We start from the raw sequence: 15,099 nt of genomic DNA, 5'->3' as shown, positions 1-15,099 counted from the left end.
TTGATTGGCGGGCCACAATAGGTTCTAAAATTTGACAGAGGGGCCGGACCAGGAGCCGATGGATGGAGTGTTTTGATAACCTCACCTCATCTGAGAAAAAAAATAAATTTAATTTTAAATGAAAGTGAACAAAAGCATTACTACAATATATATGTCTTTGAAAACCCACAATTTTTAGAAAATAAAACATTAACGGGTTTATTCGTTAAATTTTTTCAAGTTCGGCGGGCCGGATTATAACGTTTAATGGGCCGCATGTGGCCCCCGGGCCGTAGTTTGCCCACACCTGATCTAAATGAATGGATCGATTAGGCATGGCTTCAGATAGATACTATACTTAATGGATGCCAATAGTTGGATGGATGTCTGCGTGACTTCATGAAATTATGATGTGATGGAGCAAAGACTGAAATTTACTCAGTAATCTGCTTCATATCAAAGGAGGTATTGTCCGAGAAAGAATTTCCTTGTGATGTTGAAGGATCCCGTCGGCTTATAGAGGAGCACACACAGCTAAAGAAGAAGGTAAGCACTACCAACACACTATTTACTTGCTTTGTGAATAATATTATGCAACTTAGTGTTCCTCATCATACTTCACCTTGGTTTTGCCTGGTCCATATGTCAATATCATCATAGTTTTTTAAATTATTGGGGCTCTTTTTTTGTGACTCTGCTGAAGGTGCTGAATGCTCCTGTGGAAGATTTGGACCGGGAAGGCCAGCGCTTGCTACAGTGTATTCGATGTAGTGACGGTTACTCGGGGAGGAGCTGCATCTCCGGCTCTGCTGATTTCCAGAGCCTGGTGCCCAAGGTAACTTCGTCCGCTTCCTCAACACAGCACAAGCAAAATATTCCAGTCTAGTATACAACCCCCCCTTTAGTAGTTTTAGATGGCTTAGATGTGTGTGCGTGTGTGCATGTGCCAGGTGGCCAGTCTGCTGGACAAGCTCCACGCCAACAGGCAGCAGCTGCATCAGATGTGGCATGGACGGAAGTTGAAGCTGGACCAGTGTTTCCAGCTACGACTCTTTGAGCAGGATGCAGAAAAAGTAAGGAAGGATACACCATATGAACACTTATCAAGAGTAAGCAGCAAAGATTTGTGACCTAACATTTATATAAACGAGGACTTCACAGATGCTGTGTGTCAAAAAAGAAAAGAACTTCTGCCGAAATTAAAAGCTGCGTGTTACAGAGGGGACATAGCTTATTTAAGACATGATATACTAATAGTGCGGCACGGTGGACGACTGGTTAGCACGATGGTCTCACAGTGAGAGACGGTATCGGGCGTGGGTTCGATCCCGGCTCCGGCCATTCTGTGTGGAGTTTGCATGTTCTTCCCGTGCTTGCGTGGGTTTCCTCCGGGTACTCCGGTTTCCTCCCACATTCCAAAAACATGCATGGCAGGCCGATTGAACACTCTAAATTGCCCCTAGGTATGAGTGTGAGCGCGGATGGTTGTTCGTCTCTGTGTGCCCTGCAATTGGCTGACAACCAGTTCAGTGTGTCCCCCGCCTTCTGCCCGAAGATAGCTGGGATAGGCTCCAGCACCCCCCGCGACCCTAGTGAGGAGAAGCAGTACAGAAGATGGAAGGATGGATAAACTAATAGTGCACCCCCGCACCAGCACACCAACACGGCATACTCAACTACAACACCACCAAGCAGCATGTTGAGAACTGTAACTGAACCACCTGATAAACAACGATGGACCCAACTACAACAGCAAATCTATATTTAAAAAATGGATTTCAAAACCTTTGAATATGCTGACCACAAGAGAGCCGATTCTGAAAACAACTTGGACCCAGACAACCACTATAGTCACATGCATTGTAAATTCTGAATATTATATGGATGATCAATTTAACACAAATATAAAAATGTATAACGCACTTTTAATTATACACTAGAAGTCTCGATAGAAACTTCCCCAAAATCAAAGAATACCTGACTTAATAAAACAAATCCAAAATAATTGCTATATCAGAAACTTAAAAAAATGAATGACATGAATATGGAAGCATATACGTTATTTACAACAAATAGGGAGAATAGAAACGGAGGGGGTGTTGCAATATATGCAGACAATTCTCTGAGATGCAATATCATGGATTGCATGACGAACACAATAGAGAACATAATGGAATGTTTAACTATTGAAATATACACAAAAAAAGTATCAAATATCATCATAAGCTGTATTTATAGGACACCAGGATCATTCCTTGACATATTCAACAAAGAATTAATGGACACGCATAGTCACGCAAATGATTAAAAAACATGAATAATGTGTGGTGATTTTAACATTAATATGCTAAACCCAAACGGACACCAAAAAAACCCAACTGATTTTATAAATACAATGTATAGCAACATTCTTTTCCCTGTAATTACAAAATCCAGTCGAATAACAGTTGATACAGCCACACTAATAGATCATATATTTGTAAATAAAATTGACTATAAAATACAAAGTGGAGTTCTAATCAATGACATAAGTGACCATCTTCCTGTCTTTGCAGTTCAAAATTATTTTGATAAAAAAACAAAGGTAACAACTCAAATATCAGAAATAAGACCAAAAACACAGCAGTACATTGTTCCCTTTAAGTTGGGGATAGAAAATCAAAACTGGTCTGAGGTTTATTCAAACAAAGATCAAAATCTTGCAAATGACACATTTTAATAATCTCCTAATACAATAAATATTTTCCATTAATTAAAATCTGTGTTGTTTTTGGCAGGCATTTTAGATTTAGTCTTAGTCTTACTCATTTGGACAAAAATGCTTATTAGTTTTCGTCTGATTTAGTCATTCCTATTCGTGATAGTTTTAGTCTAGTTTTAGTCGACGAAAACTCCAAATGGTTTTAGTCGGTTTTAGTCAACAGAAACGCCCCAAAAAGTTTTTCTTTAGTTTATGTGAATTTATTAGACCAAAATTCAAAAAGGTTTTAGTCTGTTTTAGTTTAAAATAGCCATACAAGGTTTCCAGCCAGCAGCAAAGACTTTCTGTTGGACTATTAAGGATTATGCATTACAAACAGATAACGCAACAGTGGAATCAATGCTCGTTGCTCCAAAATAAGCCGAGAACCAAAACGTTTTATTTTGTAGCTGGCTTTATTTCACTTAAAGCAACATTAAATAGAAAAAGGTTTTAACAACATGGACTTGTTCTATAGTACAGTAGCACAAGTACAAACTCTATCAAACACGTCTTGTTTACTTGCACCAGCTTGCGGTTATCAGAGCGAAGTAGCCTTGCGAGTGTCACAATCACCATGGTTTTGAAAGACTGAAGGGAACGGATGTCATAAGTTTTGAGCGTCTGACGAACTACACGCTAACAATTTCGTCCCGTTTCGTCTCGTCAACGAAAATTTTATGTACGTCACGTTATGTTTTTGTCATCAAAAAACCTCGTTTAGCTCGTCCTCGTCTCGTTGTCGTCATGAAAAAAAAGGGGCGTTAACGAAATATTTTCGTCATCGTTGACGAAAACAACACTGATTAAAATAACTAGGATGTATAAAGGCTTAGATAAGCCTTGGATGACAAAGGGTATATGTAATGTTCTGCCTTCTATTTTATAAGAAGTCACGCAGGTACAGTGATGCTGCAAGCTTGTGTCTCTTTATTTACTGACCAAACACACGTATCAGGCAATACTGCCAACTAGTGACTAATGATATAACTGCTATCATTACAGTATAGAGAACGCATGTAAAATGAAAAATATTTTATATAAAACATCATCAAACTGAGAACAAAAGAGGCTGGAAGTAAGTATAAAACTTATAAAAACGAATTAATAAATATTATAAGAACAAGGAAGAGAGATCACTATCATACATTGCTAGAGCAAAATAAAAACAACACACAAGAAATATGGAAAATAAATCAAGGGTTTGTCCTTTGAAATACCTTTGAAATAAATAACTATATTAAAAACAACTCCTCCACTATGTTTCTTAGTGCTGTAAATGATAGTGAGGTATTAAATATTGAAAAATAATTAATGTGTAAAAAGTCTGCTGATTGTTATAATATTGATATGCCATTAGTAAAAACTATTATTGAACATGTAGTGCTCATATATGTAATCTGTCATTCAAATCTGGTATCTTTCCATCCAAAATGAAAATAGCAAAAGTCATCCCAATTTATAGAAATGGAGACAGGCACCTATTCACCAATTATAGACCAATTGTCACCGACCCCAACGATTACAACAACCTCTGCCCCATCTCCAATTTACCCTTCATCTCCAAAATTCTTGAAAAAACTGTTTCCTCTCAGCTTCATGCCCATTTCACCCACAACTGCCTTTACGAGCCATTTCAATCTGGTTTCCGTCTCCGCCACAGCACCGAAACCGCTCTTATAAAAATCAGCAACGACCTTCTCACTGCAGCTGATACCGGTTCACTTTCCATCCTCATCTTCCCTTGATTTGAAGGCGGCCTTCGACACCATTTCCCACTTAATCCTCCTTAACAGATTGTCCTCCATTGGCATCACCCACACCCCTCTTCACTGATTCCGTTCTTACCTCACATGCCGCTCCCGGTTTATTCAGCTCAAGTCCCTCAAATCCGTCTCCTCCCCCGTCACTACTGGTGTGCCCCATGGCTCTGTCCTGGGGCCCCTCCTCTTCATCACTTACATCCTCCCCCTTGGCCATATCCTCCGCAAATTTAGCATTAATTTTCACTGGTACGCGGATGACACCCAGCTCTACCTCTCCTGCAAACCACATTCCCCTCTCCCTCCCTTCCTCTCCTCCTGTCTTCCTGAACTGAATTTCTTCTCATTGGCACCAAACCCACTCTATCTAAAGTTGACAGTTTTTCACTAACCCTTGACACCACCTTGGTCCTCCCTTCCCCTCAGGTCAAGAGTCTGGGTGTCATCCTCGACAGTACTCTTTCATTTCAATCCCACATCAACAACATCACTCGATCCTGTTATTTCCACCTCTGTAATACCAGCCGTCTCCGCCCCTCCCTCACCCCCCACACCACGGCCATTCTCATCCACAGCCTCGTCACCTCCCGCCTTGATTATTGTAATTCCCTTCTTTTTGGCCTCCCACAGAAAGCCCTCCACAAACTCCAGCTTGTCCAAAATTTTGCTGCCCGGATTATCACCAGATCAGCTTCCACCCATCACATCACCCCCATCCTTCAGCAGTTCCACTGGCTTCCAGTCAATCAAAGAATCATCTTCAAAATTTTTCTTTACACTTTCAAATCTATTCACAACCTCGCTCCTCCGTACCTTTGCGACCTCGTCCATATTGCCACTCCATCCCGCTCTCTCGGGTCTTCTTCCTTCGTCCTCCTCATTGTACCCCTGGCCCGCCTGCGCACCATGGGGGACAGAGCCTTCAGCCACTCTGCTCTTCAACTCTGGAATCCTCTCCCACCTGACCTCTGTAATTGCACCACCCTGCCTGTTTTTAAAACTAAACTCAAAACCCATCCGCCTTAACTACTCTCTCTAAGTCCAGATATGTTCCTCGTCCACTTTTGTATTTTATGCAGTTTGTTTTACGTGTTGCTGCTTTTTTACCCCTATTTGTGTTTTTACTTTGTATTTTACTCTGTACAGTGTCCTTGAGTGTCCTGAAAGCCACTTCCAAATCTAATTTTAATATTATTATTATTATAATTTCATTATTACCACAGTGGGGCGGCACGGTGGCTGACTGGTGAGCACGATGGCCTCACAGTGAGAGACGGCATCGGGCGTGGGTTCGATCCCGGCTCCGGCCATCCTGTGTGGAGTTTGCATGTTCTCCCCGTGCTTGCGTGGGTTTCCTTCGTGTACTCCGGTTTCCTCCCACATTCCAAAAACATGCATGGCAGGCCGATTGAACACTGTAAATTGCCCCTAGGTATGAGTGTGAGCGCGGATTGTTGTTCGTCTCTGTGTGCCCTGCAATTGGCTGGCAACCAGTTCAGGTTGTCCCCCGCCTACTGCCCGAAGATAGCTGGGATAGGCTCCAGCACCCACCCGCGACCCTAGTGAGGAGAAGCGGTATAGAAGATGGATGGATGGATATTACCACAGTTTTTTTACCACACAATTTTAGAAAAACTTTTTTCAAATAGACTTTGTCCAAAAACATATGCTCTTAAACGAACATCAATACGGCATAAGAGAAAAACATACCACTTCAATGGCATTAATGGAATTTGTCGAAAAAATAGCCACTAGCACAGACGGCAAAGTGTTTACTGTGGGGATTTTCATCGATCGAAAAAAAGCTTTTGACACTATAGATCAGGCATCACCAAATGGCGGACCGCGGGTTGGTTCGGACCGGACCTATGGCCAATCTATGATGAATTTTTTTCATGGCGCACTCGCAAACGTTGGCGCTGCAATTCTAGTAAATACGGAAAAGGCGTCACTGATTTGAGCCAATAAAATCGTTTGTTTACGATCCACTGCCAATTGCGCAGCAGACCGGAAGAGAGTGCTGCTGACAGTATGCCTTTCTAAAAAGTTAGCGAGGTCGATGCGTCTTGTTTTAAATGAATGGATGGAGAAATTTAGTTTCGTTCTGGCTGCAGCCAATTCAAAACCAGTGTGCATCATATGCTCCGAAACTGTCGCAACATTGCGATGCGCCACTACGAAACAAAGCGCCGCCCTTTTGTGCACAGTTATCCGCTGACGTTTGAGGTGAGTGCACGCAAAACATCAAACTTCGAGTGCAGTACAACAGATTTTTACATTTTCATTTACATCCCAGCGGCATGCAAACGAATATTCAGTAAAAGTATCATGGATTTTGGGGAAACATAAAAAACTGATGGGGAAGTTGTGAAGGAGTGCTTAAATGTGGTTGCACAAACATTATTTCAAGGAAAACACAAAGCCCAGATGTGTGAAATAATCTACCAAATCCCAATGGCCCTGACTCCGTTCTAACCCAGATTTAAATCACTGGCAGGGCAGTCACAAACTCATTTTTCTCATTAAGAGAAGTTAAAAAAATATTCAAAAGAAAAAGTGGTGTCAAAGCTCATTTTGGATTAGTTTTTGATGAGGACAGCCATTTTTATTGATTGTGTACTGAACATGTTGACCTGGTTTACTTGGATAATTAGGCTTTCCGTTTTTTTTTAGGCTGATAACTCTTTGATTTAAAAAAAAGGAAAAAGATGTTAACTCAATGCTTAGCACTTGATATATTTCTGCAGGAGATATTCTACAGTTTTTTTCTGGAAGTGGCACCCTTAAATTCCTGGAGCCACATTTTCTTGAATGTGAAATAAACGCCTTATATTTGTTTGACTGGCAAAGGTGTTTAATGGGAACATTGCTAAATATTTAGTATATAAGTGCGCTCTGTTGAAAATGACTAAATATTGAAACTAAAAATGTAAACATAGGATAGACATTTCGGGAAGTTGGACTTTGGTTCGAACCTTTTAATTGTAAGAAATTTTAGTCGTGGACCTCTGTGACTTTTAATTGAATACCTCTGCTATAGATCATAGTATATCACCAGATAAATTGATGAGATATGGCATAAGAGGTGTAGCATATGAATGGATGAAAAGTTATTTATAAAATAGATATCAGTATGTGCAATTTAAAACTACAAAATCCAAGCAACTACAGATTACTCATGGGGTTCCTCAGGGATCTGTGCAAGGCACCAAATTATTCATATTGTATATAAATGATATTTGTTGTGTCTCAAAAACACTAAAAAGTGTCTTATTTGCCGACGACACAACTTTCTATTGTTCTGGAAAAAATCTAAAACAGCTTCTGACTATTGTGGAAAATGAATCGATCATATTAAAAAAATGGTTTGACATAAACAAATTATCACTCAATTTAGACTAAACAAAGTTAATTGTTTTTGTCACTAGACCAAGTCAACATCAAGGTAAACTCAGCTGAAATAGAAAGAGTCTATGAGAATAAATTCCTTGGAGTAGTAATTGATGCCAAATTATCCTGGAAGTCACATATCGATAATGTAAAATATAAAATACAAAAAAGTTATAGGGATCTTATATAAAACCAAGGATGTACTAAATAAGAAGTCTCTATTCACATTATATTGTTAACTATTATTACCATACCTGACTTATTGTGTGGAAATATGGGGAAATGCCTATAAATCCAACACTCTACCTCTTTTTAAGCTGCAAACAAATGCAATCTGAATTATTAATCGATCAAAATGTAATGAACCTACAAATCTATTATTTATCAAATTAAACACTATGAAATTTTATGATCTTGTTGAATTTAAAATTGCGCCAATAATGTATAAAGTACATAACAACTTGATCTGCCACAATACTCAGAAACTGTTCGAAATGAGAGATAGTTGTTACAACTTAAGGGGCACAAGTTTGTATAAAAAGCCCAAACCAAGAAAAAACATTAAGCATAGGTGTGTTTCTGTAAAAGGTGTTGTTCTGTGGAATGATTTTGAAACGGACCTGAAAATGTATAAATCACTTGTGTTCAAAAACATGTTCAAATGTACAAAAAAACTATATAAATCAAATATAAGTACCGTATTTTCCGGGCCATAGGGCGCTCTTTAAAGTCCCTAATCTTCCCCAAAACAAACAAAGCGCCTTGTAAAGCAACGCGCCCATTATATGGACTAAGCATCACTCGCGACCATCAACCCTTTTACTCATTGGACTGTTCGGAGTGCATGTTGGCACACCCCATTTATGCTTCTAATTGACCGTGAGTTATACAATATGTGACTATTGTGTTTGGGTGATGGTGTAGGAGAAAGCTGGACAAAAGGGCAGCTGTCCACAATGTTGTAGTCTGTCTTATCATTTATTTTATTGCAAGCAAGAAACGTCCCAGGTTTAGACAACATACTGCAAAAAGCCCAAAGCACAACAGCACATTTCTCTAAACAGCCATGCACATCTCTCTAAACAGCCATGTAATTGGCTGAGTCTGAGTGGCTCCCAAGAAGCCATTGCTGTAATTGGCTAAGGCTGAGTGGCTCCCAAGAAGCCATTGCTATAATCTTTTTGTGTTATTTTTATTTCTTTTGGGTATATAGATAGCATGAGAGATACATGTTTTGTGTTAATCTTATTTCTTTGTTTAATTGCTTGCTTGTATGCTGAGTTTTTTTTTTGGTTTTGATTTGAAACCGTGACTCTAAGGAGTGTGGTGACCAGTGAAGTCCCTCCCCTGACGTTGTCTAGTAGTCTATTGCCAAGACACCTTTCATGACAATATTAATTTCTGTTCTGTTTGTATGTTCAATAAAAACAATTATCATCATTGTCATCATCACCATGATATCTAGTATCACATGAGTTAAAGCAAAGATTAGTGTTCACTGAAAAGAAGGTGTGATAATCAACCATTTGCAGAAATTGATCGGCTGCAGTTGTGACTATAGATTCCATTCATTATTAACATTCCAGACGAGGGTCATGCATACATGTCAAACATCAAAGCATAATCTTGAAAAAGATTATGGTGCATCTTACTCCACACAGCCATTTTATTTCCTCTCCTTCAAGTTTGTTTGGGAGAACATCAAGTGTTGATGTCTCATGTTCTCTTACTTACGCACAAAACCGGCAGAAGGGAGTCTGGCGACATGGGTGTGTTTCTCCAGTTAATATTTACAAAGCGGCGAGAATAAATGCAAAGTTTTGTCCGCATCACTGTAAGGGTACTTGATGACCTAGGCCTCACAAAGATGCACATTTTTGGGAGGACAGAGCTTGAAGCGTAAGTCATTACCACGATAACGACCTCTCTTCACTTGTGTGAAGCTGCATCAATCAAGTTGTGCATGAAATCTTCAGGGAAATAATGTTGCATTAACCAAGTCAATCTGACATAGCTTTCATATCGCACAATGACTAACGAACAACTCAAATTGGTTTAAGTGTATGGCAACCTCTGGGATGACTTCCTATTTTTCTATTGCATAGCAAATATCCATTATCCTAAGCACTGAATCTGGTCTACTAGACTACTTCAAGGAAATATACCAACCGGTGTTATGTATTCAGGAAAACAGTAATTTAAGTTTGCATATGCTGTATTGGTTTGTCGTGGTAACGAAGGAACTAAACCAAAAGGTGAAGCTCTCGATTTCTACGTTACTACACTCACCTATGGTCTTGGGTTGTGGGTCATGACCAAAAGCACAAGTCCTTGGATACAAGCAGCCGAAATGAGTTTCCTCCGCAGGGTGTCCGGGCTCTACCTTATAAATAGGGAGAGAAGCTCAGTCATCCAGGAGGGAGTCTGAGTCGAGTCGCTGCTTCTCCGCGTTGAGAGGATCCAGATGAGGTGGCTCGGGCATCTGTTTAAAATGCATCCTGGACGCCTCTCTCTTGAGGTCTTCTGGGCATGTCCCACCGGCAGGAGGCCCCGAGGACGACCTAAGATACGCTGGAGTTATTATGTGTCCCGGCTGGCTTGGGTAAGCCTGGGGATCCCTCCGGCAGAGCTCTAAGAGGGAAAAGGGAAGGGCTTCCCTGCTGAAGCTGCTGTCTCCGTGACCCGACCTTGGATAAGCGGCAGATAATGGATGGATGGAGTAATTTTAAGTTGGAAAAACTTGTTAAAAACTGTAACTACTGACATTTATTGCAACGTTGCCATTTAGCACAAAAAAGTTTTTTTTTTTATTTGTACCTTTTAGTTGGGGTTCAATAAAATTGACAACTAATTATTTGTATAAGCAGTTTTTAGAATGGACAATGGATGAATCAACTTCACTCATTCTTGCAGTCTGCACATCTGGCTTTTTGGACAAGTGAGGTGATGCTAAACTAGCTTTCAGCAGTAATCAAGTGTATTGTTTGCAGATGTTTGACTGGATAAGCCACAACAAGGAGTTGTTTCTGCAGAGTCATACTGAGATCGGCCGAGCGTACCAACATGCCGCCGATCTGCAGACACAACACAACCACTTTGCCATGAACTCGATGGTGAACAACACACACACACACACACACACACACCCACGCACACAGACACCCCATAGTGCCTCAGCACTCACAATGATACCACACTGCATAGATGCTATATTGTTCAATTTTTCTTCTAGAATGCTTATGTCAACATCAACAGGATCATGTCAGTAGCAAGTCGCCTAGCGGAGGCAGGACACTATGCCTCTACACAGATTAAACAGATATCAAGTCAGCTGGACCTGGAATGGAAAAGCTTTGCCGCTGCTCTTGACGAACGCTCTACCATCCTTGCTATGTCTGCTGTTTTCCACCAAAAATCCGAACAGGTGAGCAGAACAAAAATAGTAAAGTTCATTGTTAGCTCATTATGTTCAGTATTGCACAGATGACAACTGTGTTGTATAGAGCACTTGACTTATCACAGAAGCTATAAAACAACACTTACCATCACAATGACACTTAACGGCTCTGTGTCATTACTGTTATAACTCTTGCTGGAATACAGCATACGGCTGCGTTGTTGAAGGCTGACTAATGGTGAGTGATATTTTTAATCATTTGTTTTCATTTGCTTCTACAATGCAATATCTGTTTTTGCATGAAACTGGCCGGTTACCCTAAAAAGTTTGGGGACTGTTGCCTTTATATGTAAAAAATAAATAAAATATTGTGTGTTGTTGGAAAGTTTGTATTTTATTAATTATGTTATGGATTTATTCTTTGATGCATTAATTATACAATTGTACCCTTAAAAAGTCTTGATTTTAGTCAGGTTAGTCCACTACTCCTACTACTAACTACTAATTGCACAGAATTCATATTTTCTTAGAGGCTGAAATAATACTGCATAAAGACGCAAAATAAACGCTACAACTTAACGTATTATATCTTAAATGTATTTAAAACCTGAATCTAACCAAGATACGTGCAGGCTCTGGATAAAGCCATTTGGCTATGCGCGTTGTTAAATCCCTCAAAAATCACAAGACATACCTGTATCCACTCAAGTGTAAACAATGTCCTTGTAATATCTGTAAAAAATCCAGATAAATGCAAGTGCTGCATAGGGCGTGCTTGTCCACATAGTCAGTGAACTAAGTTCAAAATCAACACTTTTGTCTGCTCAAAAGGTAAACAATGTGCCCAAATGCTATGCTTTTAACATGAGTGCTAGAGACTTACTCTATATTATACAGTTAATTGTGTAAGAAAGTTAGTTTAGCTACTGGCTCATGCTCCTGCCTATTTGTATAAACTTGTATCTTTCTGATTTTTAATGACTGTATAAGTAAATAGAGAGCTAACGCTGTTGTTCTGTAATATAGTTGTCCTCAGTCTATATCTTTAATGATGCAGGATATGGTGAATGTAAACCTCATTGACATTCTGCGTACCACTTTTTCCAAAAATGTGATAGTATTTCTCCAGGGAGTGCATACAGTGGAAGTGACATGTACACTCGGGAAGCTTGATGGACTGCTGTCCAGCAGGGTTGACATGGCAACTAGCTTTTATTCCTGCTAGTCCTGGTTATATTATATTTGAAAGAGAGTGTGTGTGCCTGCGCGTGTGTGGGTGGGGGTGTGGGGGTGTGTGTGAGAGGTGTGGGTTGGCTTTATGTAAGATAAATTGAATAGATGAAAACAAAATGCAATTAGCTGGTGAGAACGACGGAAGCAAATTTGATATAATGAGGAGTTTTCATTCAGTTATTTAACAACTTCTCCAATTTCTTCATCTGTGCAGTTCTTGTCAGAGGTGGAGACATGGTGTAAGGTCTGCAGTGAGGGAGGGCTCCCAACCGAGATGCAAGAGCTGGAGCTGGCCATTCATCGCCACCAGAGCCTCTACGAGCAGGTCACACAGGCCTACACTGAGGTAAAAAGCACAAGTACCAAAGGAATTCCACACATAGAACCGAAAGATAAAGCACCAGACCGCAGCAACAATTTCTGTGGTGTTCTAAAACATTTAAGTGCCCTGTAAGATTTTAAGAGACATTTTTATTCATAGTCATCTGAAGTCAATTTAAGACAATTGCGCTCTTGCGTCGCCAAAGAGCATCAAACCTTATTAGACGATTACGTCATATTTTTAACTTGAAAAGCATGTCCTTATTGAACCGTAATTGCCCTTCACAAATCTGTTTACATTTCATGATAAGGTGAAAATTTTCTGATTTAAAGAGCACCAAAAAGAAATGAGTTATTCTTGAGCATCTTGCGACAACACAACTAACCTTCAAAATAAAGAGGTATTTTCTTTTTTAATAGAGAATTTCACCTTTAAAGTCATAAATAGATTAATATATATATATATATATATATATATATATATATAAGAGGTGTCAGAAAAACATGTTATTAATGGGATTAATCCAACCCCAATTTTTTTAACGAGCAATTAAGACTCATCTTGGCCTAATAAACAATGTAGTCCTATGACGAAGCGCTGACGCTGAAAAAACTCTTACACCTTACCAGATCTTGCGAGACCGGGAAAAAAACATCAAGCACGCGAAATTTAGGACACGCCTGCATGGGCTTGCTATGCTGAGTTTCCGTTGGTTTACATAACTAAAAGCATCATGGCAAGTGGTAAAAATGACACAAATTCAATTCTGGACGGCAAGCTTTTTTTTTTTAAAGTTACCTAATGGTGTCATTGATAAGAGTGAAGTCATTTGTGTGTATTGCCATCCTGAACTGAACTACCATCGCAGCACGTCCAGTTTAAAATACCATTTGATGGCCAAGCACACCGCTGATGCCAATTCTCCAGCACGAAGGTCTGGGTGAAATGCTTCGCATTGCGTCCAACGACTGCACTTAGGAATTGTCCTCGAGATACACCATTGCAACCCGCATTCAAGACTTGCAAGAAGCGGAGAAGGCTGAAAGTCGCGCTCACCGGTGATTACTGGACTTCTCTCAGTAACCACAACTACCTCCGACAGCCCATTATTTTGACCCATTTCATTTGCACTTTGTTGGCATTTTATTTTTTTTTTTAGAATTAGAATTAGAAATCCCTTTATTGTCATTGTACTCAAGAGTGCAACAAGATTAGAGAGCTCCCCTCTCCAGTGCAATACAACAATAATACAGACAAATATATAAATTAGATAAATAAGAGAGTGCAATGGAAAATAATACTGAAGGGTATATAAAAACAAATCACGATGCTGTTCTGCAAGGTAAGGGTGGTCTTGTGTGTGTGTGAGAGTTCAGAATAGAGATGGCTCTCAGAAAGAAACTGTTTCAGTTATTACAATTCAATAAAATAATGAATTATATACATAATGTACAAAAAAATGGGAGGGATTTTTTTTTACAATGAATAAAGGGATTTTCTTTTTACAATGAATAAAATGTGCGATTAACTGCAAGTTAACTATGAAAAAATGTGATTAATTATGATTCAATATTTTAATCACTTGACAGATCTTATCGATCTAACGCGATATCAGCATGCTTTTATTTATAATTTAGTATGAAATGTTAGAAGAGACTTGATCAAGTGATACTATTCAAACAAATGATAACAGGAGGAATGAGAAAGTACGATCCATTAATTCCAAACATTTGGGTTCCATAAATTCAACATCAAACATGAGAATGTACTGCACGTGAATTAAATAAATACAAAATAAATTAAAGGACCCTAAGAAACCCCAATAAAGTCAATAAAAACTAATTATACTCAATGAAGTGCTCAGTAACAATTCAAGTTTCAAGTCAGATTTATTTTCCATTCAGTATATGGAGGGAACATTGAGCAGGACAAAAAAATAAAGAGATGGAAAATAACCCTCTTTTGGCCTCGCTTAGTCCGTCCTTTTTTAAAGGTTTATCATCCTCCGTCCCAAAAATTGGTGTCTGTCTGAGACAGATGGACGGACGGACCGTTCCGTCCCAAGGACGAAATGTCTATAACTGTCAAACAGTGTAAAGCGTTGGAGTACCTAAAGTAGTAAAGGTCTGTACAAGTGAAAGCCAATTTTCCATTATTACAGAAATACTGGTGGAGTCTTACAAGGACATGGAAGCATTTCGGAGATTGAGGAGGAAACTAAACCTAGAATTTCTCCTGCATGGATTCGACGAAGGATCTCTTGGCATTGCAGTAT

The 15,099-nt window shown here is 39.4% G+C and overlaps 1 protein-coding gene across 3 annotated transcripts in view; it reads left to right on the top strand.

Annotated features, from left to right (window-relative positions):
* The window catches only part of LOC148323127 (kalirin-like), a 192,797-nt gene that overhangs the window by 49,017 nt on the left and 128,681 nt on the right, over window positions 1-15,099 (top strand). For all 3 annotated transcript variants that reach the window (XR_015846514.1, XM_088315416.1, XM_088315415.1), the window contains exons 6-11: window positions 442-525; window positions 683-814; window positions 930-1,052; window positions 10,863-10,985; window positions 11,105-11,296; window positions 12,717-12,848. Coding sequence is in view for 2 of the 3 variants with exons in the window: in XM_088315416.1 (XP_088171542.1) it covers window positions 442-525; window positions 683-814; window positions 930-1,052; window positions 10,863-10,985; window positions 11,105-11,296; window positions 12,717-12,848 (786 nt within the window). In the remaining variant the exon portion in view is untranslated. The remainder of the gene's footprint in view (window positions 1-441; window positions 526-682; window positions 815-929; window positions 1,053-10,862; window positions 10,986-11,104; window positions 11,297-12,716; window positions 12,849-15,099) is intronic.

Source organism: Idiotropiscis lumnitzeri, chromosome 14, assembly GCF_059441095.1.
Source record: "Idiotropiscis lumnitzeri isolate Australia: NSW breed Sydney's pygmy pipehorse chromosome 14, RoL_Ilum_1.0, whole genome shotgun sequence".
Classification (NCBI taxonomy): Eukaryota; Metazoa; Chordata; class Actinopteri; order Syngnathiformes; family Syngnathidae; genus Idiotropiscis; species Idiotropiscis lumnitzeri.
This window is presented reverse-complemented; position numbering and strand designations above follow the sequence as displayed.